The sequence below is a fragment of the Colossoma macropomum genome, unplaced genomic scaffold (assembly GCF_904425465.1).
Source record: "Colossoma macropomum unplaced genomic scaffold, Colossoma_macropomum, whole genome shotgun sequence".
Classification (NCBI taxonomy): domain Eukaryota; kingdom Metazoa; phylum Chordata; class Actinopteri; order Characiformes; family Serrasalmidae; genus Colossoma; species Colossoma macropomum.
The window spans coordinates 13,169,947-13,195,283 of NW_023494809.1; the positions used below are offsets into that span (position 1 = coordinate 13,169,947).

At 39.5% G+C, this 25,337-nt stretch overlaps 1 protein-coding gene across 2 annotated transcripts in view; it reads right to left on the reverse strand.

Moving 5' to 3' along the window:
- megf8 (multiple EGF-like-domains 8) overlaps nucleotides 1-25,275 on the reverse strand; it is a 47,387-nt gene extending 22,112 nt beyond the window's left edge. For both annotated transcript variants that reach the window (XM_036557919.1, XM_036557921.1), the window contains exons 1-22: nucleotides 24,817-25,275; nucleotides 23,964-24,202; nucleotides 22,885-23,048; nucleotides 20,545-20,760; nucleotides 19,492-19,672; nucleotides 15,744-15,832; nucleotides 15,394-15,607; nucleotides 14,844-15,024; nucleotides 12,912-13,057; nucleotides 12,702-12,812; nucleotides 12,366-12,517; nucleotides 10,574-10,675; nucleotides 10,242-10,389; nucleotides 9,713-9,876; nucleotides 7,445-7,648; nucleotides 5,125-5,328; nucleotides 4,639-4,881; nucleotides 4,044-4,162; nucleotides 3,730-3,861; nucleotides 3,347-3,460; nucleotides 1,926-2,009; nucleotides 222-467 (exon numbers count right to left, since the gene is read on the reverse strand). In XM_036557919.1, coding sequence (XP_036413812.1) covers nucleotides 222-467; nucleotides 1,926-2,009; nucleotides 3,347-3,460; nucleotides 3,730-3,861; nucleotides 4,044-4,162; nucleotides 4,639-4,881; nucleotides 5,125-5,328; nucleotides 7,445-7,648; nucleotides 9,713-9,876; nucleotides 10,242-10,389; nucleotides 10,574-10,675; nucleotides 12,366-12,517; nucleotides 12,702-12,812; nucleotides 12,912-13,057; nucleotides 14,844-15,024; nucleotides 15,394-15,607; nucleotides 15,744-15,832; nucleotides 19,492-19,672; nucleotides 20,545-20,760; nucleotides 22,885-23,048; nucleotides 23,964-24,129 — 3,380 coding nt within the window. In that variant the 5' untranslated portion in view covers nucleotides 24,130-24,202; nucleotides 24,817-25,275. The remainder of the gene's footprint in view (nucleotides 1-221; nucleotides 468-1,925; nucleotides 2,010-3,346; nucleotides 3,461-3,729; nucleotides 3,862-4,043; nucleotides 4,163-4,638; nucleotides 4,882-5,124; nucleotides 5,329-7,444; nucleotides 7,649-9,712; nucleotides 9,877-10,241; nucleotides 10,390-10,573; nucleotides 10,676-12,365; nucleotides 12,518-12,701; nucleotides 12,813-12,911; nucleotides 13,058-14,843; nucleotides 15,025-15,393; nucleotides 15,608-15,743; nucleotides 15,833-19,491; nucleotides 19,673-20,544; nucleotides 20,761-22,884; nucleotides 23,049-23,963; nucleotides 24,203-24,816) is intronic.
- Nucleotides 25,276-25,337: the final 62 nt, after the last annotated feature.

Consider the following 25,337-nt stretch of genomic DNA (forward strand, 5'->3'; position numbering starts at 1 on the left):
GGGAGTGAATGCTATGCCTTGAAACTTTAACAATGTTTGCTCACTACATTAGACCTCCAATGAAAAAAAAATAGGAATGTGGGTTTTATGTGATTACGGGCCTTTAAGAACTAGCACAGTATTGTGAAGCTTTCCAAGAAACTATGCACATATATCACACAAAACTGATAAAAAAAACCAATAAAAACAAAAAACAAAAAAGTTACAGAGTCACAGCTCACGTCTGATTGCAGTAATGCTCGCCATCCCCGGTGAAGCCCCTCTCACAATGGCACTCATAGGAGGTGGGGGTGTTTACACAGGTGGCAGAAGGGTGGCAGGTATGGAGGCCCAGCCGACACTCCTCCACATCAGGGCAGGACAGGTAGGACCAAACAGCATCTCCATCACCCTCCACCCCCTCTAATAGCTCCAGCTCCATCTCAAGCTCCATCGGCCGTGGGGGAGACAAGGTCTGTGGCTCAGGACTAAAGGGATAAAGGAGATTTAACATTTAAAAAAAATATTCGACTTTAAACTACAAGAGGCAGTGTGGTAGATATTACTATGTTCCGACTGGTCTTCACTCAGCGATAGTAACATATGTCCTAAAACATCTTTTAGGAAGGCAGACAGGCAGACAGACAGACAGACGCATACAGACTGTAAACAAGCTAGCTACTACAAATGCTGTCCTATATACAATTCCTGAAGAACAATATCTGGACAATAACAGCTTTCTGGGTGCACGCAAGAGATGTTAAAGCCAGAATACAGAGCTGCAAACATCAAAGACAGGTGCAAGCAGCAGGTCTATCCAGACAGAATTTTTTATTTTTTTTTTAATTTACATCTCCTCTCTCATAGTTCTCAACTTCAGGGGTAAAACGAGTATACACAGAAAAACATTACTCATCCATGAAATGCAGACTTCTTGTTCTATAGCGTCTAATAAACATTACATAGACAGAGATGATCATATACCTAAATATCGAGAAAAATCAGGTATGCTGCTCATAAAGTTAGCTAGCCAGTTGCAACAGTTAGCAGAAAAGCAACATTCACCTCAGAGTCGAGGAAACTTTATCATCAAATCGAATCCATCACGTCCCAAAAATACTGATGGAACAGCAGTTTACATCTTCGTGGCATACAACCCTAACTCTGCTTGCAGGTCATGTTTATAATCCTCCCAAAGGATATGTTGACTGCATACTCTAATACTGCATACCCAGTGAAGTCTGATGTCCCTTGGTAAATAACAGCAGGCGACACCTACCCATAAATTGTGCACTCAGGCACGACATAAAACTTCACCACTGTTTTTGGAAATAGTTACTGATTATCAAGACACGAACAACGAACTCACAACAAACTCGCACTGCTCCTTTTCCAGTATCTGCACGCTCACAAGTAAACAACCCTGGGGGTAGAAGGCTGCCGCACTGCATTATGGAAGTTGTCGTCTTCTTAGACAAAACCTATAGCGACCTCAGTGGGAATAAACATGTGAATTTCTTGTACTGTGTGTTTATTCTTGCATGATTTGTTTTCAGAGAGTCCAACTATTGCACAGTAAGCTTTTTACACTATGATGAGTTAGGGTTTTTAATTTCATGTTTATATCTGATTACAATTCTTTAGCAGAAATGATAATATAAATCAACTCTAGCTCTAAAATATGCATTGATTACTTTTACTTACATCTTTTTGTACATTCAAGACTAACCACTTTAAACATCTAAATAAATACCCACTGAAAGGAGAATGGGGCTACATCCACAAAATCAGCAAGCTTTAGAAACAATCTAGATGCACAGTGATCTTTAGTCAATCTCAAGACACATACAAGAGTGATCCAGGTCATACCCAACAAATACCAAAACAATGAATACTGAAAGAAGGTTCTGCTTGGATATGTTTGAGTGTACCAGGTTTAATTTTACCTGGTGGCCTTCACTTCAGCAACAGCCATAGTGCAGTTAGTCACAGATGGGTCATTCATTCCACCCCAGTCTCCTTTCAGACACCTAACATAAAATGAGAAGGGGGAAAAGGTCAGAGTAGAAAGACCAGGGAAAGTGGATACATTTTTAAAAAGGGTTCTTTTAAACTCTAAATGCTATGTGACATCTGACACAACTAAATACAGGGAACAGCACACACAAAAACTTAAGACTAGGTAAAGTAAGAATTGGATGCTGACACATTTTAATAAAATGTGACCATCAATTTGGCTGTTTATTAATTGAAACAACATTCCCCTTTCTGGTGTGTGCTTGTATGTTTGAAAGTTTATCTACACCACCTCCTGTCAGGCACCATTCAGAGCTAATGAAAATATCCTGTATAGAGGACAGTGGGGCAACCTTACACATTTTGGGTTTTTCTAAAAGATTTTACATGTATTTAAGCTCGATTAATTCGTTTATACAACAACCCTCCACATCTCTGCTACAAATTAAAATGTAAATATTGTTTACAGCACCTACCCTTGGTGAACCATTCATTCAAAAGCGCCATGAGTGCAAATGTTACAACTTACTTAAAAGGTGCTATGAGCTAATTTTAACAGTAGCTAAAAAGTCTGGTGACTTTTAAATGAATGCAAAACACAATTAATTCAATACAATTCTATGCTGCTTGAACAGGACAAGCCTTCAAATACATCCTAAATACATTACATATGCATAAAAGTAATTACTGAAAAGTGGCTGTTAAATGTGGCAAATTTGTTTTTGACCATAAAGCAGAACAGCAAATATCAGCATATGAAACTCAAATGAGTTTTTGTTAATCTGTGCATAAAAATGTCCAGAAAATGAACTGTTCTCAACTTATATGGGCAGGTAGAGACTTCATAATTGCTTACTTTTGGAGGGTTAGTTGCAACACTGTGTTAAAAATAATCCCAGCATTTGAAGACTGTACTTCAGCCTGGCTGGCTCTAGCTTTGTTGTTTATATGCTTCAAAACAGTGCTGTTACAGCCACCAAAAGTGTGATAAAAGTTATGTAGGTGTGAATTCTGTGACTTATGGCCCCAACTCAGTAATCAAAACATGTTTATGACAAAAATGTTACTTTTATGGTACAAAAAGTCTTCAAAGTGAATCTTGACATAGATCACTTTGTCAAAATTCTCAGACAAAGCTGCGATGGAAATACAAAATGACCAATTGTACATTTTGATCAAAATTGTTTAACTACATAAAACACCCATGATACATTTCACCCCATGTTAGGTTGGGCCCCGCTCTCCCCTGTATGAACAGCCCATCTTAAAAGTGTAACAAGCATTATTAAACAGTTTAAGAAACTATTTATGTGTACGCCTGAGCTTACCCAAAAGTGCGTCTCTAACCTACCTGCCAATAGTGGGGTTGTTGTAGTCTCCACACCAGCCACACTGAAACGTCTGCAGGCATTCTGTACATGTGGCTAAAGCTGAGCACTGCTTACACTGGGGAACTGAGTGAACACTACAGAAATAGAACAAATAAGTCCAAATCATTAACGGTCCTAAAAACTGCACACCAGTTTCTTTCACTGAAGGGTTATCCTGCAAGCAAATTCTGGTTATGCTAGAAGCTAATCTTAAATGTTCATGTTCTTAATTGTCTATTTATGGTTGTACAATACATAATATATGCATTCATTGATTTGTACAAGGACTTTCAAATGAGACTAACTTTTAAGAGTTGTTCTGTAAATAGCCGTTGTTAAAGTGCCTAGAAATGCAGTGACTTACCTGTCATACCAGTCTCTACACTCTCCATATGGAAACTTGGTGAGATAAGCAGCAAAGTAAAAGCAGGACTGAGCAGACTCACACCACGCACACTGGCTGGAGTTGGACAGACACTCTGCGCATGTCATCCTCCTGTGATAGACAGCAAAGAAGGATTGTGATGGTGAAAACATCCACAGTTATCAATGAAAGGGTAATGGATCTGCTGTATTATATGCTTTATGTGTAATATTATGTTTCGTATTATGTGTCATAATATGTATGTGATCTGTTTATGTTTTCCAATCAATTCTAGGTGATCAATTCATACTTACTGATTACAGACTTTAGGGCAGCCACTTGGGTCCCGAATGGAACCTTCCAGTCTCCCACGGCGACTACACAGGTAATCACCTTTCTTACTGGAGTTGATTTGCCATTCACAGTATGGATCCTGCACAGTCAACAATAAGTGTCATTAAGGGGTGCATTCTGTAGTTACTGCGATAAATTATGTCAGGAAACACCTTCCTAGGAATGTTGCAGTGCATTCTTCATAAAAAGCAGTGATTCCGATCAACTGTAGAAAGGCTGTAAACAACAACTAGAGGAGTTTCACTGTCAAATAAAAACTGCCTAGCAACAGAATTAACTCTATTCCATTATCTTCTTTAGGATAATGGAATAGCTTATTTTGTTGAATACAAATTAGTAATGTTTTGTTTTGCTGATTCATGTATCTGTTCCAACTTGTTAACAAATGTCTAAAAACTAAATACTATGATACTGTATCATCAAGATGTCTTCAAATGTTGCAACAATAAATATCTGCCATATTTAACAACTGCACAACACAGCAGAGTTTTCACTATGATCTTGCTTTGTGTGCTTTATGCGGGTTGGTTGGGCCGGTTGATATCTGTGTAGTACCTGAGTGCAGGCTGCACAGTCTCTGTACTCCTCACATAGTGTACAGTGCTGGGGGTTGAGCAGCAGGTGGCGCTCTCCTCCCTGCAGCTCTAGGCAGGGCTCATGACTGACATTGGCACGTAGTGAACACACATTGGTGGTGGGACACCAGCCACAGGACTGATCAGACAGGCAGGCTGAGCAGGAGCGGTATTCGGAACAGGAGTCTGAGCGATAGGGCTCCAGAAACAGGAATGAGATCTCCTAAAGTATTTAAAAAAAAAAGAAAAAAGAAAAAAGATAACATCTTAGAACATACAAGTTAGAAATAAAATGTCCCTTTTATGTCCAAACATACTTCAAAACGTACATAAAAGTACTTTCTCCCCCCTTCAAAGGAGGCACTGAAAAAATCCATTTCAGGTTTCCCAGATTTTAGATCTTGCTCATTCAAAAAATAGATAAAATTAAATTAAATCAAATAAACAAGCAAATAAAAACCCTTACACTTCCTCCAGGTAAAGCAGTCCTATTCCAGATAAGGGTCATCTCACTGGTCTGGCCAGAGGCAGAGTTGTTAAGGTAGCCCTCTGCCTGCACCAAGTAGCGGTTCCCCCGTGTCAGGTTCTGAAACAGGCGTGAACCGTCCGGCCGAGTCAGCAGAGGGTTCTGCTTCTCCTCCTGAGCTGACCAACGTCCCAGCACATCCGTCTGAGACCACAAAAGGTTTTGCACACCGTCAATCACACAAATAATAAAGACAAGATATATGCCATACTGTCCTGTAAATGTTAAGAGCATTGTTCTGTGTGGTCCAGCCAAATAGGTCACTTTCACAATTGAAAATGGTTGTTAAAATTTAAGAAAATGTGATTCTTAGACACTGGATTTCAGTTATAACTCAATTTTGGCCAAAACTTGCAGTCATTGGTCCTATTTCTTATCTTAAAATGAATTTACGCAAATGTCACTGACAGGTTTGTTACTGATCAATTTCTTCTTTGGACCTGTACGATCAAACTCATGTCTGATAGAAGTATATGTAAATTTGGGCATAACGTTTTAACAACCTAAAAAAAAGCTTGATTAACTTGGTTAACTAATCAAAACTATTGTCAATATCATCTGCAACACCAGTACTAAGATTACGAATATAAAAAACCAATAATACTAAAACCTTGTCCTCATGGAAATCCAACACAAAAATGGATATATCCATTTCACACGCACACTAACACTATAAAGTCTGGTCAGTAGGGGGAGCAATGCACTCACTCCTCCATCTACGAGCACCGCCACTGGTCCATGAGGTGCTGATTGCTGTCGTTTTATTGGCTCTAGGGCTGGGAGATAAAACGATAACGATAATTATCGCAATATAACTTTTCCTCGATAGAGCGATACAACATGTTCGATAAATGTTCGATATAATACACCATTCTCACACTTCCACGTTCAGCGAAAGCCTTGGTGGCATTTTCTACTGCAAGGAAAGCAACACTACTCTGCTGTCGGCAGGAGAGGGCGCACTTCCGAGTTTTTCAACATGAGTAGAGAGGGAGGGGGCCACGAGTAAGATGAGTCTTTAGCAACGGCTGAAACGCGGAGTTATGCATTCCCTGTTTGAGTGGAGCGACCGGCGATCTGTTCTCCTGTGACCGAGTGTGAGTGACGAGGTCAGTGGCGTAACTGTACTGTCCTACAGTGAACTCACCTCTTTCCGTACATCCTAACCAGCTTTAGCAGCGTTAAATCGGAACTCAGAACTACAGCACCGTTACAGCGCTCGGATAGTCATATTTAAGTATTAGTGCATTCACCAGCAACGAAAGTGAAAGAAAGAAGTGGGTTAATGTAAATTACAGCCCTGATTTAAACGAAAGTAAACTGAGGAAGCTGTGAGGCATTGGAGAGCGGGAGAGCGCTAGCTTTCCAGGCTATCTGTTTTTAGCAGCTGGCTAACTTGAAGCAGCGCTCTGTCACTCCACAACACAGAGAATTGATGATACTGTAGATCAGACAAGACACAAAAGCACCGCTTTCAGTTTAAACGTACCTAAAAACTTTGTTTGTCTGGTGTTGATATTTTGCAGTTCACCACTTAAACTACTACCATAGTATAGCTAGCTGGTGTCTGAATACTGTGATGTCATTTGTAATGGGGTAGCCGAGCGCTCGACACCAGCTAAAAATAATCTGTTTTCTTTCTTAAATTATGACTATACAAAATAGCCATGCTTTTCCAGCTGGTAAAAACAGCTCAGCAGACACTTTCTCCCACTCTCCCATCACAGATTAGTGAAATGTTCCACTGTTTGGTGAGTGTTTGTCGTGTTCCGACCATAAAGGATAGTTTAAAACAGCAATTAACCACCCAGGAGCAAAAATCAGCCTTCAAACTTGAAAGAAATAATGATGACATTTATCGTGATATGTATTGATATCGAACGATATGAATTTTGTTTATCGTGATAACATTTTTGGCCATATCGCCCAGCTCTGATTGGCTCCCTACCAAAACATCAGCATGAAGTAGGGCATGCTTCATATAACGATGATATGCAAACGAGGTGCTGGCAGGCAGGCACTTGATATCACACAATGAAGCTGTTTCATCATTTGCGTTCAAACTTGTTTCCACATGCACTTTGTATGTCATAGGCAGTCAAATCTGCACTCTTTTTTACACAACTTTGATAAACAAGGGCCACTGCATTTAGCCATTGTATGGCAGGATATTGGTGGTGTTGAATGTACATCACCAATATTAACAATGTGTCATTTTACTTGAAATCTAAGCAAACATCAGAGTGAGTTGTCCTCTCACCAGCTGTACAGAGTTGGGCCCTGCAGCCATCTGAACAGTGAAGTGAATCTTCTGGATCCGGGCCCACATTGCGATAGTCTCCTGGGGAGGGGGCGCAGGAGGTGGGGCGCCCCACAGAGGGTGAATAAAACCACGGAACTGCAGAGTGACATCCATCTCAGTGGAGGGGTTGAGCGTGATGGAGGTACTTCTAAGAATTGTCACCTGTAAACAGAAAGGAGACACAGAGACAAAGAAAGACACACAGATAAATGGACAGACAAGCATGCACACAGTTGGAAAGAAATGAAGCACTGAAAGCAAGACAGAGAGAAAGAAATACAATTTAAGGAGAAAAGACAAATTAAAAAACACGTACACTGGAGTTGGATATGGTTAATTGAACAGATGGATATCCAATCTCATCTCGTTAACTGTTTATGTAATTAGGTATTCGAAGGGGAACTTTGGAAATACAAACTGAAATCAATATATTGTGCATGAAATTTTTTAACTGAGCGTGTGACAGAGAACCAAAGAGTATGTTGCTGATATGTACTATATGTATGCACTGTATGTACAGATATTGCATCTTAGTAAATGAAACTGTTACGTCTAAGTGGAGCTATACATAGACACAAGTTCAGAGTTGTACAATGCACAGTACTGTTTAACAGTCAGCAACCACCCTTTAATCTATATAATTTCCAGTCAATACAGATCACTAAAGGAGCATTTAAGAAGCAACATGTAATACTGACAGGAAGCGTGTAAAATGAGCACAACAGTCCAAATTCAAAATACTGGAGAGAGTTGTCTGCCCCCGACCCCTCCTCCCCCCAGACTCGAGTTACAAACCATGTGGAGTTTTTCGTTTTTAATTCCCATCCCTACTAGCAACCGTGATAAATTAGTTAAGGTTAGCTTATCTTAATTTCAATGCTTACCTTTTCAGGAGAATATCAGCAAACTCTGCATCCGTCTTAAAGTCCTTCTGCGCTCTAAGCTCTCTCCATCCTCAAATGCGTCACTAATATTCGCTCATGTTTTAATACATCTATAGTCATGAAGCTTTTCTGAAGGATGCAGAGGCTTTTTAGATCTGGATCCAGTTTGTTCACTTGCCTTCTTGGCTGCAGCATTTTGTGTTTGCCTGCCAATGTGTTTCATATCCGGCAACCCAGGCTGTCGAAACAGTACTAGGAATGGGCAGGATCACAGGCCAAAACAAAAACAGACTTTCCGCTCCGGGACAGAAATTTTAAATGAGAACGAACTGACTGCAGCATTGTTGTATTTTCGTATTTCTTAGCATGTTTCCTTAATCTCTGATAACATATTATGGTTATTTTATGATTTAGTACTGTGAATATTATATATTGCTCCTTTAGGTACAAATAAATTATTTTTCAGCATCAGAGAAAAAAGCAGAAAACACATATTTAAGAAAAAAATTACACAGTAGCCCCAATAACTTAATATAGTAACAACATTTTCAGTATTTAGTTTTTTCACATATTGCCTTTATAACAGCTTCCAATTTTATTAGCACTTGCTTTCAGTTTTGTTTTGCTTTTTTTTTAAGAAATCCATAATAATGTTTCCATGGTTCTTGTACACAGTAATAATGTCAGTGACACCTTTTCAAACAACTTTTGTTGGGAGGACACAGTTGTAACTCATTTGTTTTAAGACTTGGAAGGACAGAAGAATTAAAATGGCAGTAGGGTGCACAAAAAGAGTGGGCAAATGAAATATTGATAGATTTAATATTATACTATAAAGGAAGCTTTAGTGTAATTGTCAAGTACATCGTCAAGTTTCTGACTTTTTTTCGTGAATATGAAAAATGAATAACTTGCACTTTGATTGAAAATTAAATAAATGAAAGGGTGGTCTCTAAATTTGTACAGTACTAACCATGTATGTCTAAAATGAACAATCAGGCAGGGATTATCCTTTGTGCTAGCTGCAAGCAATAAACAAATATTCAATGTTCCATTTTTTTACTCTTAAAAATATAAACATATTAAAATACCAATAATTAAAAATGCAGACACTTGAGCAGCAGAAATTATTAAAATGCCCATTGCTAGCATAGAAAAGAATATAGTGAAGAACATACACAGACAAATGGAGATACTTTAGAAAAAGAAATAAGGACATACAGGGACAGAAAAGATTCAAGTCCTAAGACAAAAGTCCAGCGAAACTACAGGAGGAACTGAACCTACAGTGAAAGGAAAGGCCAGAGGTCAGATCCAAGGTGTTGCGCGAGTCATAACATACCTTGTCGGGCTGTGATTGGTTGCGCGGGTGCTGGAAGGTGAGCAGGTGCAGTCCCGGGACATAGTTCTCGGTGCGACAGGAGGGGAGGGAGGTCAGGAAACGCGTCCGCTCCCCCCACCAGCCGTACGCCCCTGAGATCTGGTCCACGCGGCACGCACTACGCTCTGCCAGGGGTCAAAGTTTACAGTTCAACACAGAATTTAAGCACAACTGATGATTATCTCATAAGCATCATGAAACAAAGGGGAAAATTTACTGTATTCATGACTACACAAACATGAAAGTCCATCAAGAATCTATGAAAGTTACACCCCTTAGCTGATGTACCTACATGCAGGGAAGTCGATGACAATCCACAACTACAGAAGGCTGAGCAAATCATTATTTCACAGACAAAGAAAAGTGTTCATGTCATGAAATACTGATTGGCTAAAAACTCTGTGGTTGCACATTAACATCATGATTCATCTCAGACATTCATTGCATGGTAATTTGTTCATGCTATTCTTTCTTGCTCTCCTGCTCATACCTGAGACCGGTAAACAGGAATCGTTCTGCACACACCAGCCGAAGTCACCGGGGGCACGTGGAAGAGAATTGGGCACCCCGCTGAATACCAGACACGACTGGCAGTCAGAGAGGAAACGGGCCAAGCCCAAACAGCCAGTGCTGCCACACTATGGGGACACACAAACACACAATAGCTGCAAGTCAAAAACACTGCAAGCACAAAGAAAGGAAAAAAAGAAAAACTAAGAAAAAAAAACCAGAATAAAGACAAATGAAACAGAAGAAAAGACAGAGTAATAGAGATTTTTTGAAGTATTATGACAAACAGCAGAAATCAGAGAAGAATTTTACCGGGTCAGTTGGCTGGTACTCCCGACAGCGACCCTCACACCAACTGCATTCTGGGTTTTTAAGACACAGGCTCTCATCTGGAGCCTCAGCACACACTGCATCCTACCAGACAGACACACACACACGAACAAATCTTATTTCTAGCCAGGGGTCCTCACTGCCTTATGCCTTGACTGACTGATTTGATTGACTGAGACAGTTACTCTAACATTCAGTTAAATTTCTTAAATCTTTTATTATACGTACAGTATTATACACTCTGAACTGACAGCTTTTGTTCTTAGACTTCTTGTGTGAAATAAACATCTTATGGGGCAGTGAACATGCTTTGATTTTATACTGGTCTAATGCGCATACTGTATCTTCTGCTTTCTCTCACCTTTGAACATGATGTTTCTGCTAACATCAGGTTAAAACCAGAAATGGCACATGCAACCAGTAAAGAGCAGTGTTTCCCTCATAGTTTGTTTTTAAATGGTCGAGATTCAAGAGTGAAAAACATTGCAGAATGTATTTAGTACATGGTTTTGGTGGCATGCTGCTCGCAGTGACTGGTAAAAAAACTTTCTAGCTGTGTGTTTCTAGCTGTGTGCTTACATTTGCTTGGGCTTGTTTAGATTAAAAGGCAGCTAGTTTAAACACAGTGGAAACACTGGAGCGGCAGATGTAACAGTAGAATTAAGTAGTTTTAGACGTAAATGAGTGCAATGTACCTTAAAAATGAAACCATTAAAATCTAGCTGATTTTTAATGACGTGAATTAGCTAGCTATACTATATTAGTTAACTTTGATCAAGTAGCATTGCAGTGGAGAAGAGTGGGCAGAAAAGCATAAGTCATAGTTTTGTTTGCCTTTCTCTTTCAACAGCAGTCTCTGTAGCTCAGTGACAGCAGGAATCATATCTGAGGCTAAGGCATCCGGTGAGCTTATGGTTCGTGCTTTACGTCTTGTTGGGAGTATTTTGTCAGGCTGGTTGAGCTGTAGTTGAATGCCCTCTAAAGCCAGGCATACACTGTGCAATTTTAGAAATCTTACTCTTTGTTGGCTCACATTGTGACACATTTGAATAGACCATCGTGTACAGACAAAGCCTAAGATTTATACGTAAAATGCAGCCTCTACAGACAGCTCTATTTACAGTTTCAAATAAAGCTCTTTCATTCAAAATAAAAAAAATAAAAAACATAAATCACTGTGCTAGCGTTTTTACCTTGCTATTGTATTCAGTCAAACATTGGTAGCAAACGCTGACCTTTTTTTTTTTTTTGTCTCTGTTTAATTAACTTGCGTGTCTCCACCCATACTGGGTAAGGGGTTGTGACTGTGTATTCCTAGTGGGAATCTGCCAAGGCAAAATGTTTGAAATGACCAAAGCCTTTGTGTGCAACTATGACAGAGTCAGTAACTCTTCTCTGTGTGAACAGAGCCTTCTTCACTGTGTTTTTTCATTTGTACAGTAGCTATACTTGGCTTACTTCACACAGTATCAGCAGGTATCAAAAAGGTGTGTCGATATATGCATCGATACAGTGATGGCTGCACTGCTACAATGTACTTTTACATGGCGCATGTATGCGCAAGTGATACAGACAATGCAAGTCTTAGACATTTTACAGCCTCCAGAACACTGGCAAATATGTCCTGATAGTGAAGGTTTATTCTTAATTTATTACTACACAATCTTACAAGCCCACATGAGGCACCTGCAAGAATTCCATTCTATCTAATTTATTTTTTTTGCTAGCCTATCACAAATCAAAGTGTGATTTCTAATTTATTGAATGAACTCACTCTATCTCCAGGATCACTGATGACAAACAGTGGGACTTTATATGCTACCAGGTCTCCAAGAGCAACCCCACTGTAACCACCGGCAACAAGCAGTACACGACCGTCCATCACAGCTGCTACATGGGAGTAGCGGCCTCTTACAGGCTGGCTTCCTATTAGAGGATAAATGGAAAAGGCACCTTCACACACAATGGTTAAAAAGATCTGACCAACTGCATCAGGAAATAGTCCCATATTTGCATTTTTACATCCCATATTTACAGTCACTGTCCACCTCTATCCAGTACTCCTTTTTCATTCTGCAACTTCCTCTCTCTGTGGTTGCTAAAAACTTACGATGCTGCAGACTGTCTCCAGCAGAAACCCACTGGTGGCAGCCAAGATGGTAGAAAAAGATCTCTTCATCATAGCACTTTTCTTCCATGTAATGTATGTGCACATTCCCACCTGACATAAAATGTTTTCACATTTTAATAAGGCAACCCACAAAAACACACACTGCAGTCTTATTCCTTGACTGTCTTAAGTGGCAGGGCCAACACTCACCATAAACCACCATGTAATTGCCAATGATTGTGGCTGAATGGAAGGCTCTCTCTCGAGGTCCGTTAGCAGGGAAACGAGAACGGAGGGACGTCCAAAAACGCTTGTCCACATGAAACACGTCTGTGGAGTTCACCCGCACACTGAACCTGAGAGAGGCAGAAAAATGTCTAAATATAGGAATTATGAATACTGTCCCACACCAAAAAATTACATTATGTTGTCTTCACATAAACAATTTCTCATCTTTGTCCAATGCTTTTAAACTGCCTTTATGTAAGGCCTTGCATTCATGCCTCAGGTCTACACTTCATGTAGAACTCAGTGGCCATTTCAATGGGTACACCTACCTTGTATCTATACTATTTGTCCATTTTATCACTGAAACAGATTGCCCACTATGCAGAGAAAGAGATGGACTACAATCTGTAATTATAGAACTACATAGTGCATCTACATACACTGCACACCTCCTTACATTTACACTCTTTGCCCATCTTAACAGCTCTATTTACCTTATTTGTGCACTTTGTACTTCTATACAGACTGCAGTCCATCAATTTCTCTGCATACCTTGTTAGCCCCCTTTTACCCTGTTCTTCAATGGTCAGGTACCCTTTAGAACCACCACAGAGCAGGTATTATTTGGGTGATGGATCATTCACTACAGTAACACTGACATCGTGGTGGTGTGTTAGTGTGTGTTGTGGCGGTCTGAGTGGATCAGACACAGCAGTGCTGCTGGAGTTTTTAAACAGCTCAGTGTCACTGCTGGACTGAGAATAGTCCACCAACTACAAATATTGAGCCAACAGTGATGATGGACTAGAGGACGACCGACAAATGAGCTATCATCTCTGACTTTACATCTACAAGATGGACCAACAAGATAGAAGTGTCTAATAGAGTGAACAGTGAGTGGACACAGTGTTTAAAAAAACTCCAGCAGCATTTCTGTGTCTGATCCACTCGTACCAGCACAACACACACTAACATTACACCACTACGTCAGTGTCACTGCAGTGCTGACAGTGATCCGCCACACGAATAATACCTGCTCTTTGGTGGTTCTGCGAGCGTCCTGATCGTTGAAGAACAGGTTGAAAGGGGGCTAACAAAAAGTATGCAGAGAAACAGACAGACTACAGCGTGTAATTGTAGAATTACTACATGCTCCTACATGGTGAATGGAACTGATAAATAATGAGTGTAGATACAAGGAGGCGTTCCTAATAAAGTGCTTTGTGAGTGAAGAGACAATGAGTATAGAAATAAAGCAACTTCACTTCTTTAGATTTACTCTGGAGCTAATGGAAGCTTATACTCTGTTAGCTAATCAGTTAGCATCATGAAAGATCATCACACACTCAGTTCAACCTGTTATCTAATGCGGTCACAGCGATTAAGGTTTCAAGATGGCTGCTACTACTGTTTTTAGGCATGTAACAAACTTGTGTTTGTTTGTATAGATAACAGCATGTCATAGTGTCAGAAACCACATTTAAAAATTTAAACGGCCCGAAGGCAACATTTTATTTTATTTTTCTAAGGTCCAACTTCTAATGTTTTTGTCATTAAATGTACCATAAACATGACAATTTTCCAGCAGCTCTTTATCCTCTATAATTAAATAGGCTGTTTTTGTTACAAGCGCCTTTAAGACCAATGTATGTAAATCAGACTCTGTTCTAAATGGCTGATCTGTATTGTGCCTCATTCAAAGAGCAGTCAGGGCTCAAACACTGCTTATAACTAACTTCAGCGTGAATGGGTGGAGCTAAACTGCTGCAGGTTGAATAAGTAGATATATGTAAAGATGTTGGACTGTTTTTCAGTTTAGCTTCCATAAATAGAATGTACAACGTTTATATTCAAAGTTCAGTGTTCTGTGGTACAAACCCTTAAATAACAGGGTTGCTTGTGTCAAAGTCATACCTGGCTGTTGTAGGTCTATATCCTCCATACACTAGCAGCGTTCTGGACGGAGAGTGAAAAACCATGCTGTGACCCGCAGTGGCTGGAGGCTTTCCCCCATATGGCTGCACGGTTTCCCACACACTGTTCCACAGCCGAAAGCGATAGAGAGAAGATGAGAACATGTCCTCCTCTGTGCGCCCTGTGGACAGACAGACAGAAAACGTGTGTAGAAAATGCAGTTAAAAATCTTGGCTTGGACACAAGAGTTCAATTTTAAACTATAATTACTGCTATGGTGCCTAAGAGCAAGGCACTGTGCTCATAGCGACCTACATCTGCTATGTATCAACTTACCTATATTTACTGTCGGTTAAAAAAAATATATTTTTATTTTAAGTGATAGCTAAACCAACTTACTGTAAATGTAAGAAGCTGACCACGCAGGAAGAAGTAATTATGTTGTTAAGTAAAGAATGCAGGCTTGTAAGTGCAGGTTACATAACAGCAATTTTGTTGTGTGCTCTGCTGTAGACTTTTCAACTCTGAGCCGATAAGTGTCGTCACTTACCACCAAACACGTAAAGACTGCTGTCTACGATAGCAGCTGCATGATTTGCCAGTCTAGGAGCCCCTGGGGCATTTGAGTGGCCAAGCTGTTGCCAGTCATTTTGCTGTGGACGGTATAACCAGACATCACTAGCCAATGAGTGGTTAGCAAGTTCGCCACCATAGATTACCATGTTACCCTGCCATTCCACTGCAGTATGGGAATGCCGCGCAGCCTTTTAAGAAAAAGACAGAGAAAACACAAACTTAACCGACCAAACAAAATGTTTATACAATCAATGCAAGCAAAAATGGGTCTGAGAAAACACCACTGACAAAAAAAACAAACAAATAAGAAATTAGGGGTCTTACTGGCGCAACAGAATGTAACAACTTCTCCCACTGATTGCTTGAAAAATTGTATTTCATGAGATCACCCAGTGCCCTGTTCAAGTCAAAACCTGAAATACAGAATCACTCATTAACAGAAATCAAATGCGCTTGAAAAAGCATTTTTTTTCCCCACAAGAGCATAAATACTTCCACTTAAAAAAATGTTCACTGTTTATTTAGAAAATTAACACTTTGACTATCTAATGTCATTTTTTCACAAGGCAGTGCAGTACAGCACAGAACAGCTACTCAAACTATCTATACCCTGGTCAGCAACCTGTGTTCCGTTTCCCATCGCATGTCAGAACCATGAAAGTCGGTTTGTGTGATCAGGTGACATGATAACTCAAGGAAACCTAAGGAGCTCTGAGTTCTTACTTACCTTTTAGTTTTTACCCTTGGGTTTATGTGAGAATCAGAGAGCAATTCTGGCTAGCTAATGTTTTTTTTTGTTTTGTTTTTTTTTTAATAGTGGTCATCTGACTCCAGTGACAATGCATTACAATTCTCTGAAGATCGTGCTGGACCACTTAGTGGTTTGCACTATTTTAGGGCTGCTACTGAATACTGAACTATCGAATATTTTTACTTTTAAGTATCATCTTAAATTCAAATATTCTATATGAATAAGGAATGGTTTATTAAAAAAACTATTTTCCTAACTATTATTTATTGTTACTACTACTACTACTACTACTAATAATAATAATAATAATAATAATTATATTATTATTATTATTATTATTATTATTATTACAAGGCAACAAAAAAACATCTATGACAACAATTATTGCCATAGCAAGCAGCATAAAATGTTATTATTGCTAATAGCTAATGTTACCTATACTAGCTACTTGCTTTCAATCTCGACAACACCACAAAGCAGATGAAAGTTGTTAGCTCACTATGAAACTTTCAATTAAAGATAATCTGGCTTCAGTTGCAAAATGTGAATAAAATGACACAGCATGGCTGTTATTAACATGTTGCAGTGGGGGTTGTGACGCTAATAAAGTTAGAACTGCCCCTCTCTGCAGCCTCTTCAGTGGGAAACACTGAACGAAGCCTGTTCGATAGTGTCCAAAGTTTGAGAAACTTTCTGGAGTGAAATGTCCAGTGCAGACTAACAACTTTGAATTAAAGCTGTTCAGGATCTTGTTAAAGATGTGGGAGCTGAAGTTGGCCTTCTATTTGCCAACTTGTTTGGGGTACATTCTGGCACCTATACTAGCTGTGGAACTTAGATTAAGAAGCTGGCAAACAGGAAGCCAATTTCAGCCTTATTTAAAGATGAACATCAACCATGCCCGCTGACCTTGGTTAAGCCTTCAGAAAGAAAGCTGTATGCCAATGTAAACACAGTGTTCCATCCTACGGCACCTTTAAACCACTGTTTTATAATCAGTGCTAAACCTACCTTTATTAATCCTAACGCCTGGTGCAGTTTTAATTTCCTTTTAAGTTCCTTTCGGCTCTGGACAGCCAGATCGCTAGCCAGCACGCTCTCATTTATTTTTGTTAATAAATGCAGTGAAGAGCAGGCTAGCTAGCAATCCAGAGCAGTAGGAAGAGCATTTGGATTGCACTAAGTAGAGCTGGGCGATATGGCCAAAAACATTATCACGATAAACAAAATTCATATCGTTCGATATCGATACATATCGCGATAAATGTCAAATCATGATTTCTTTCACGTTTGAAGGCTGATTTTGCTCCTGGGTGGTTAACTGTGGTTTTAAACTATCACTTATGGTCCGATCATGACAAACACACGGCAAACAGTGGAACATTTCACTAATCTGTCATGGAAGAGTGGGAGAAAGTTTCTGAGCTGTTTTTATCAGCTTGAAAAGCACAGCTGCAATTTTTGTAATAGTCATGATTTAAGAAAGAAAACAGATTATTTTTAGCTGTCTGGTGACGAGCACTTAGCTACCCCGTTACAAATGCTAAACAAGTGGCCAACAACAGAGCTAAACTCTTTAGTTTCTCAACAACGTCAACTCGGTTCGCAAGGTCACTGCTGTCACTCCTACCACATCCATGTCAGAGCATATCACAGTATTCAGACACCAGCTAGCGACGACTGGATTTCTCTATGCTACTGTAGTAGTTTAAGGGGTGAATCGCAGTATATCTGACATTCGCTGTGTAAAAGCATTATCTGCAGTGTGAATTTCTCACACCAGTCACAGAGTCCTCCTTTTAGGTATGTTTAAACTGAAAGCGGTGATTTTGTGTCTTGTTTGATCTACCGTATCATCAATTCACCGTGTTTTGCTGGAGCGCTGCTTCAAGTTAGCCAGCAGCTAAAAACAGCTAGCCTGGAAAGATAGCGCTCTCCCGCTCTCCAATGCCTCACAGCTTCCTCAGTTTACTTTCGAACATGAATCTACTTCTTTCTTTCACTTTCGTTGCTCGAGAATGCACTAATACTAAAATATGACGGTTTGGCGCTGTAACACGGCGCTGCAGACATGATTTAACACTGCTAAAGTTGTTAGGATGCACAGAAAGAGGTGAGTTCACTGCAGGACAGTACAGTTACGCCACTGACCTCGTCACTCACACTCAGTCACAGGAGAACAGATCGCCGGTCGCTCCACTCAAACAGGGACTGTATAACTCTGCATTTCAGCCGCTGCTAAAGTATATTTGGCCCCCTCCCTCTCTAATCAAATCGAAAAATTCGGAAGTGCGCCCTCTCCTGGCGACAGCAGAGCTTTCCTTGCAGTACAAAACGCCACCAGGGCTTTCGCTAAAACGTGGAAGTGTGAGAGTGGTGTATTATATCGAACATTTATCGAACCTGTCTTATCACTCTATCGAGGAAAAGTTATGTTGCGATACTTATCATTATCGTTTTATCGCCCAGCCCTAGCACTAAGCAATTAAAATCATCATTATCGGTTATATTATCAAATTAGGGGTCTAATACGGGCTATTAAGAAATGAGTCTTGACAGTCCTGCCTCTGTCTACTGCTGAGATATCACTGTGGCTTTGACAGGACAGGATCATTTAACTGACAGAAGAAAAGAACTAACCTTTAACTACTGACGTGCAGGCAGATTATCTTCCTCTCTTTAGATGCACTGCTACTGCACGCTACTGGTTATTTACTAGTGCTTAACTTGATAAGCAAAACTTCTTGTCAAACATATTTAAAAAAAAAATAATAATTCACTGAAGCTTTCATAAAAGCAGGTAAAAGTACCTTTTATTAAAATTGTTTTTCCGAGACACAATTATACAAATTTTCAAATTTATCAAATATTCGCTGCAGCCCTACACTATTTATAGCTCCATCGTTACTTTCGAGCTTGGTACACTTGGTAACTCAGCAAGAAGGGTAACCAAATTTATTCATTCAGCAGTGGAAATAAAAAAACAAAATATGCAATCACAGATTTGTAGCTGTACTGTGCCACACTGCTCCATGTAAAAATGGCGTAAGTTAACTGCTGCAAATGGCTTTGAAAACTTGCATTATCAAAAACCTACAATCATGACAAAAAAAATAAGATTTATAGCACTCTTCTCAAACAACTAATAAAATTCTTTAATTAATAATTATTAGTTAGTCATCAGTTAAAGTAAAATGACCGTGCCATCAACACAGAAGTATCAGTATATTCCATGCCAAACAAGAGATGATCTGCCAAAATATTAACAGAGTCTCATTTTCAGTGAATTTTCATAATCTTTGCCTCCTTCTTTAAACTCACCTCCAAACATGTACAAGGCCTTGGTGGAGGACAAGTAGACTCCAGCTGACGCAGTCCGAGGAGAGGCCCTCACATCTCCAGTGTTCACCTCCCACCACTGTCCCACCCCACTGTTGTCACGGAGACCTAGCTGACAGCTCTGTCCAACAAAGCCTGAGTTACAGAGGCAATGTTCTCCTTTCTGAAAAAAAAAAACGAGAACGAGAGAAAGAGAGAGAGAGAGAGAGAGAGAGAGAGAGAGAGAGAGAGAGAGAGAGAGAGAGCAATCACAGTTACTTTTCATTATACACTAAGATTCAGAAACTACTATTTATCTGACTTCACAATGGATAGTAAGAAAAATCATAACATACTGATACTAGTGATCATCCTGGAATATAATGAATATAAAATCTACAACAGTGCTGCTTATTCAAAAATACAATGAGATATCACACTGAAAAGAGAAGGCAAGGGTGGGCAATGTAGCAAAAATATAACATCATAATATTTTAATATATTTTTACAATACAATACAATAATGAATTTTTCTGAGGTTTGGTAGGTTGGAACAGAAAAAAAGTCTTTTTTAAATTTATCTTTCACATCCTATGCTGCACGATATCATTTTAAACAAGCCTAATTATGTTTTCTTAATAATGAAACATCCAGTTGTTGTACTGATGACATCCACACTGTGCTCAGAAAAACATAGGTAAGGTGTAATTTACTATGCCAATGATAAATACACTCACAATGCCCACCCAAAACCTAATTTGTAAAAACAGACAATTGTCAGTCATGAACAAGCCATTTATAACAATCAGACATAATGTCTGCAATAGCAGAAAGTGAAACAAACAACAAAATATCACATATATGATCTGTAATGACATGATTCTGAAGTATGAAGATTATGAAATAATAAAGTAAAAATTTTGGTGTATCTGCTAATAATGCTGTAGGTTGGTTTTACTTGAAAACGCTGACAGCTGTAGATTTTAAATACGTGTCTCATAAATCCCTGAATGCAAATTTTAAGCCCTGTTCCCTCCTCCTCTAATCCTAGCCCACCTTATCACAGTGGCCGTGTCCGTGCTGGGTGCAGTCTGTGGAGCAGAGCCGAGTGGTGCAGTCTGCCCCTCCCCAACCTTGATGGCACTGGCAACGGGACGAGGCCGCATCACAGCGCCCATGACCCCCACAGTCCCCGGGGCAAAGCGAGAACGTGTAGGTGGCGTTAAAGCCCAGCAAGTTGTAGTTGGCATCACTGAAGAGGTGGAGCAGCATCTGGAAAAGAAGAGGCAAGCATATGAAGGAACAGTACAGAGAGCAAGAATAGGAAGGATGGACAGAGGAAGGTGAATCAAAGAGGGAGTTCACAAGAACTGAGAGGCTGATGTTCCCCAGGATGTCTTGTGGACATCCTGTCATACAAAACACTGTTACATAAGCAGAGCTATAAAACAGACCACATAGTCTCTAAAGGCAATCTAAAACACACCACCAAATTGAGTACTAGTCTAAAACAGAAACCAGTCTCCACTTGCAGATCTTGGTTGTAGATCTAGGGTTTTAAATCTCTGGCCCCAATTACATTTCTTTAGGATAACAATGTGTCAGGAAATCTTCATTTACACCACAATTCAATTTGATCCTTTTGATATGTGTCAGTATTATTAAAATAAAGAACAAATTTAAAATGCAAGCTGGCTAAAGGATTTACTTACATATTAGCAGAATATAGAAAATAAAAACAAATTATATTTTCCCTTTTTAAGCAGCCTTCAGCAGTGCTGTTCTTCAACGCCATTTTGTTGCATTTATAAGAGTTATTTAAGTTGTTTATGCTCATGTTTAGTTCGTCTCGGGAGCGCTGTTTTGTTTCATTGTTTATCACAGTTTCCACAGTACGGCACAATACATATCATGAGAGAACATCATATCAGTATTCCTTTTATGCCAGTACACCACCCATCACTAATTCTACCATATTCCATTTTATATTATAATATATAATGCGACTAGAATGTTGATCCCAGCTTTCCACAAAAAGAGGCTAAACAAATCTTGATCTTGAGGTTACATGCTACAGGAAGGACCAAAGCCCCAATATCCTTTACCAGCTAATCTGATCTCAGGCATTAGACTCAGACACACACTTCTTAAGTAACCAAACAAGGCTTTAAAAAGCATCTAGGTTATCTGTATATTTTATTGATACAGAAAAATTCTGTTAAAAAATATTAGGACTTCTAAGAATTTTTTGTGACGATATAAAATTTATCAGCCTTTGTCTCAACACTGGATGCTTCTTATCATATGGTTCACCCATGCTCTTCATAAGATTACAGGAAAACACAGTTAATAGCATTACAAGTAAGAGCATGAAACAGTCTCTACAGGAAAATACAGGTAAGCACGTTACAGGCAAGAGCATGCACTCTCTCCACAACCAAAGTATTTAAATGACTCGTCTTTACCAAGAAACTCTCTCACTCATTTCAAAGGCATTATCTTATTGTTGTCCTATACTCCCCTGAAGTTATTCTGTGGTTAGCGTCATGCTCTTAATAGGAACTCAGTGTCTACACTGGTTTTCTCTACAAGGAAAATAAACAGACATTCTCAAATATTGCTGCCATGAGGTCCTTTGGTCAACAAAACTGTAGTAATATTTTACTATATCAGCATTTTTCCTCTGAGCATCACAGGATCCTTTAACTACATGGCCATTAAGGAGGCGGAATTAAATATAAGTGCTACATCAAAATAACCTATACAAATCGGCTGTCAAATGTGGTAGTTAAGTTGCTTTTGGCAGTAGTAGGGTAAAGTTAGAGTAGCTGATGTTACACAACAGTGTTGAACTGTTGACCAACTTTTATGCAACGTCATTTCAGTGTAAAAAACCACCTCTGTAATTGGACTCCTTAATATCAGCACTCTGTCTACACACATAGGCAAGAACAGTAAGGACAAAAAGCAAATATTAATAACAACGCTTCTTTTAAATGGGTAACACATTGTGCAGGCAATCTATCTCTAAAAGTACTGTCCAGCCTATGTAGACCAGTACTGCTGTTGAAGGTCTTAGACCAAGGTTTCTAGCTCTGGGTAAAAATTAAGCTAATCACCAAACATTCCCAGGTCATCATTGCAAGCTGACAAATATTCCTAGTGCACCTTTATTTGAGTAACACAATACAGATTTCATACACTGCACTGATCTGCAATTTGTTATATTCTTGAAATGTTACTTAGATTATAGTCATCCTAAGCGGAGCTATGGTGCCCTTAAGACGTAACAAAAAAATGACAGCTTCGTGGTCGAAAGCTAAATATCCAAATATCCCTAGATTACACAGACATCACCAAAAAGAGTCATTAATATACCAAAAATTTGTAGCTCACCTTGCCAGACTTTGCCTCTATTGGTTGGGGCAGGGTTGTGCCACTCAGACTTGCTAGAAGGGGGCTCTGATAGGAGTCTCCATCATAGATGAACAAGTAATCATATGTGCACTCTGTCTCCATGAAAGTGAAGTTGAGGACAATGCGATAATTGGTACTAGGAGCTGAAAGAGAAAAAAGGGGATTTTACTATGAATTGAATGTACTGCCTTCAGTAGCTTTATGACAAGATGAACAAATATCCCATCCATTTGGCATGGCCCTGTCCTGCAACAATAAATGCCGCACAGTGTTGATGTATGTAGACTGATGTTACTAACCAGCTAATATTGGAAGTATCTAGAAGTAAGATATTGCATGACTAATGAACATTAGTTCCATAACAATAAAAGGGATTTCCACTGATTTTTCAAAATGTTCTACATAATTCAGTGCATGAGACGTAAACAAATCATTCAGAGTGGTTCTAGAGAAATGTACAGGGCCAGAATTGTTTACAGTGGTGGTGATACGAACCAGACGCCCAATGCGTTTACTGCTCCTAAAAGCTCCTTCAATGAAAGTTATATATGAAATTGTTATAAATAAGCTGATGCCAGACATTGTTTCATTATAGTTTTGCGATATGCTTTTGTCTTAAAATATATTTGAACAACTATTCACTATTTAGCACTACTCATCATTTTCAGATTTACCATCATTTTACCATTACATCATTACATATAAAACTCTGAAGACAAGTAGGTTTACTGGTCACTTCGGACAGTAAACAAAATGGATACATTTGCAATGAACATTTGTAATGTTTGCAAAACAGAGTCTGTAACTTCCTCTTCAATGAACCATTTCATATTAAAAAGTTATAAACAACTTGTTTATCACACCTAAACAACGGAATTATCCAGAAACTTTTAAAACATTGGTAGAATTCCCCCTACACTTAAAAAGAGTACAGAGTCCACTGTTAAACATCAAGGCATACACTGTAAAAGCAGGTATCAAAGTCAATCTAAAGGAAAAACAACAACAGCTACACAATTACAAACACGTGCATTCAACCCATTTCTTTTGTCACTCACCTGTGATAAGCCACTCACAGTTCCCATTCACTGAATAGTTTCCTGGCCCATCTGTAACATATCCTGGGGGTCCCCTCAGAACTTGCCTTTGGCCTTTACAGTCCCCTGCCCAACATACAGGGGCCAGCAGAAAAGGCAAGAACAGAGCTGGAACAAGGGAACCCATTCTCTCCTCCAGCCAGATGTGGCAGAGGGAAATAGTGGGAGCTGGAGGTCTTACTTACTCAGAGATTGGGGGCCTTGTGAGAGAATGTAAAATAAGCAGCCATGGTTAGGCTCAATACCCCAAAACGACCAAAAATGTATTATTTGTCATGAACAACGTACTAACCAGCCACTGTTTGCGCATCAGCTATCCGCCCACTACTGACAAATGAATCATAACTGACCAGCGGTATAGCTAACTAACTAAACATTGTCAGAATAACAAATTGGGGTATTCAGCAACTGAACGGCAGTTATTTTACTGATAGAGGTGGAAAGGGTATCTCAGCAAGCAGAGGCAAAATTGGTGAACCTTTCGTTTTTAGCGACCACAGGGTTGGCATTACAATACCCAACCGTTAGGTTAGCCAAATAAAGCAATGTTCTTAAGACAGCTAAGCTAAATAACTAGCAAACACAATATAATGCATCTTCGTCAAATTTAGTCAGCGCTACAGCTAGGAAAATATACATAATTTCTAAAATCAAATTGCTTCCGTCAAATAAACATAGCTCCCAGTTTGGCAAGCCCGTTACACCACAAAGTTAGCTAGTCCCAGCTAACGTTGCATATTACTATTATTATTACTTTGCTGTGCTAGCTAGCCACATCTGCGCTAAGATGGACAAACGGTTTCCGTTAACTTACCAATGCCCGAGCCTTTATCTTCATGCTTCATAAGTATAGATTTGCTAATGAATTACATTCTGAACAGTCGACTAATCTTACTTATCTGATAGTACTCCTCAAAGAGCTAACTCAGCTAGCTGGCTAACTGTTACTGTTGTTGTGGCTGTGGATGGTTCCAGGAGAACGTCTCTCGGCAGCGCAAGACGGCGGCCTTAAAAAGCTCCAATTGAGGCTGGGTTAGCGAGCTAGCTTGCTAACTGGTCAAGAGCCTTTCCAGGTGTACATTCGGGGGATCTCTAGCTAGATCCGTTGCGATCAAAATTCCGAAAATACAATTTTATGCGCAGAAATAATCACAAGTCTCCGCTCAGGGACCGAAATTCGTACAAAGCGCAGAGCCCACAGCAGGACTGACTTAGCGACGTTAGCTTTGCTGTTTGTGTTTGGCAGAGACCCTTAGCAGCATCTGTGTGTGTTAGCGATGTCCGACTCGTGAATGAATCGTTCTATTGAAGTGATTCTTTTCAATAAATCAGTCG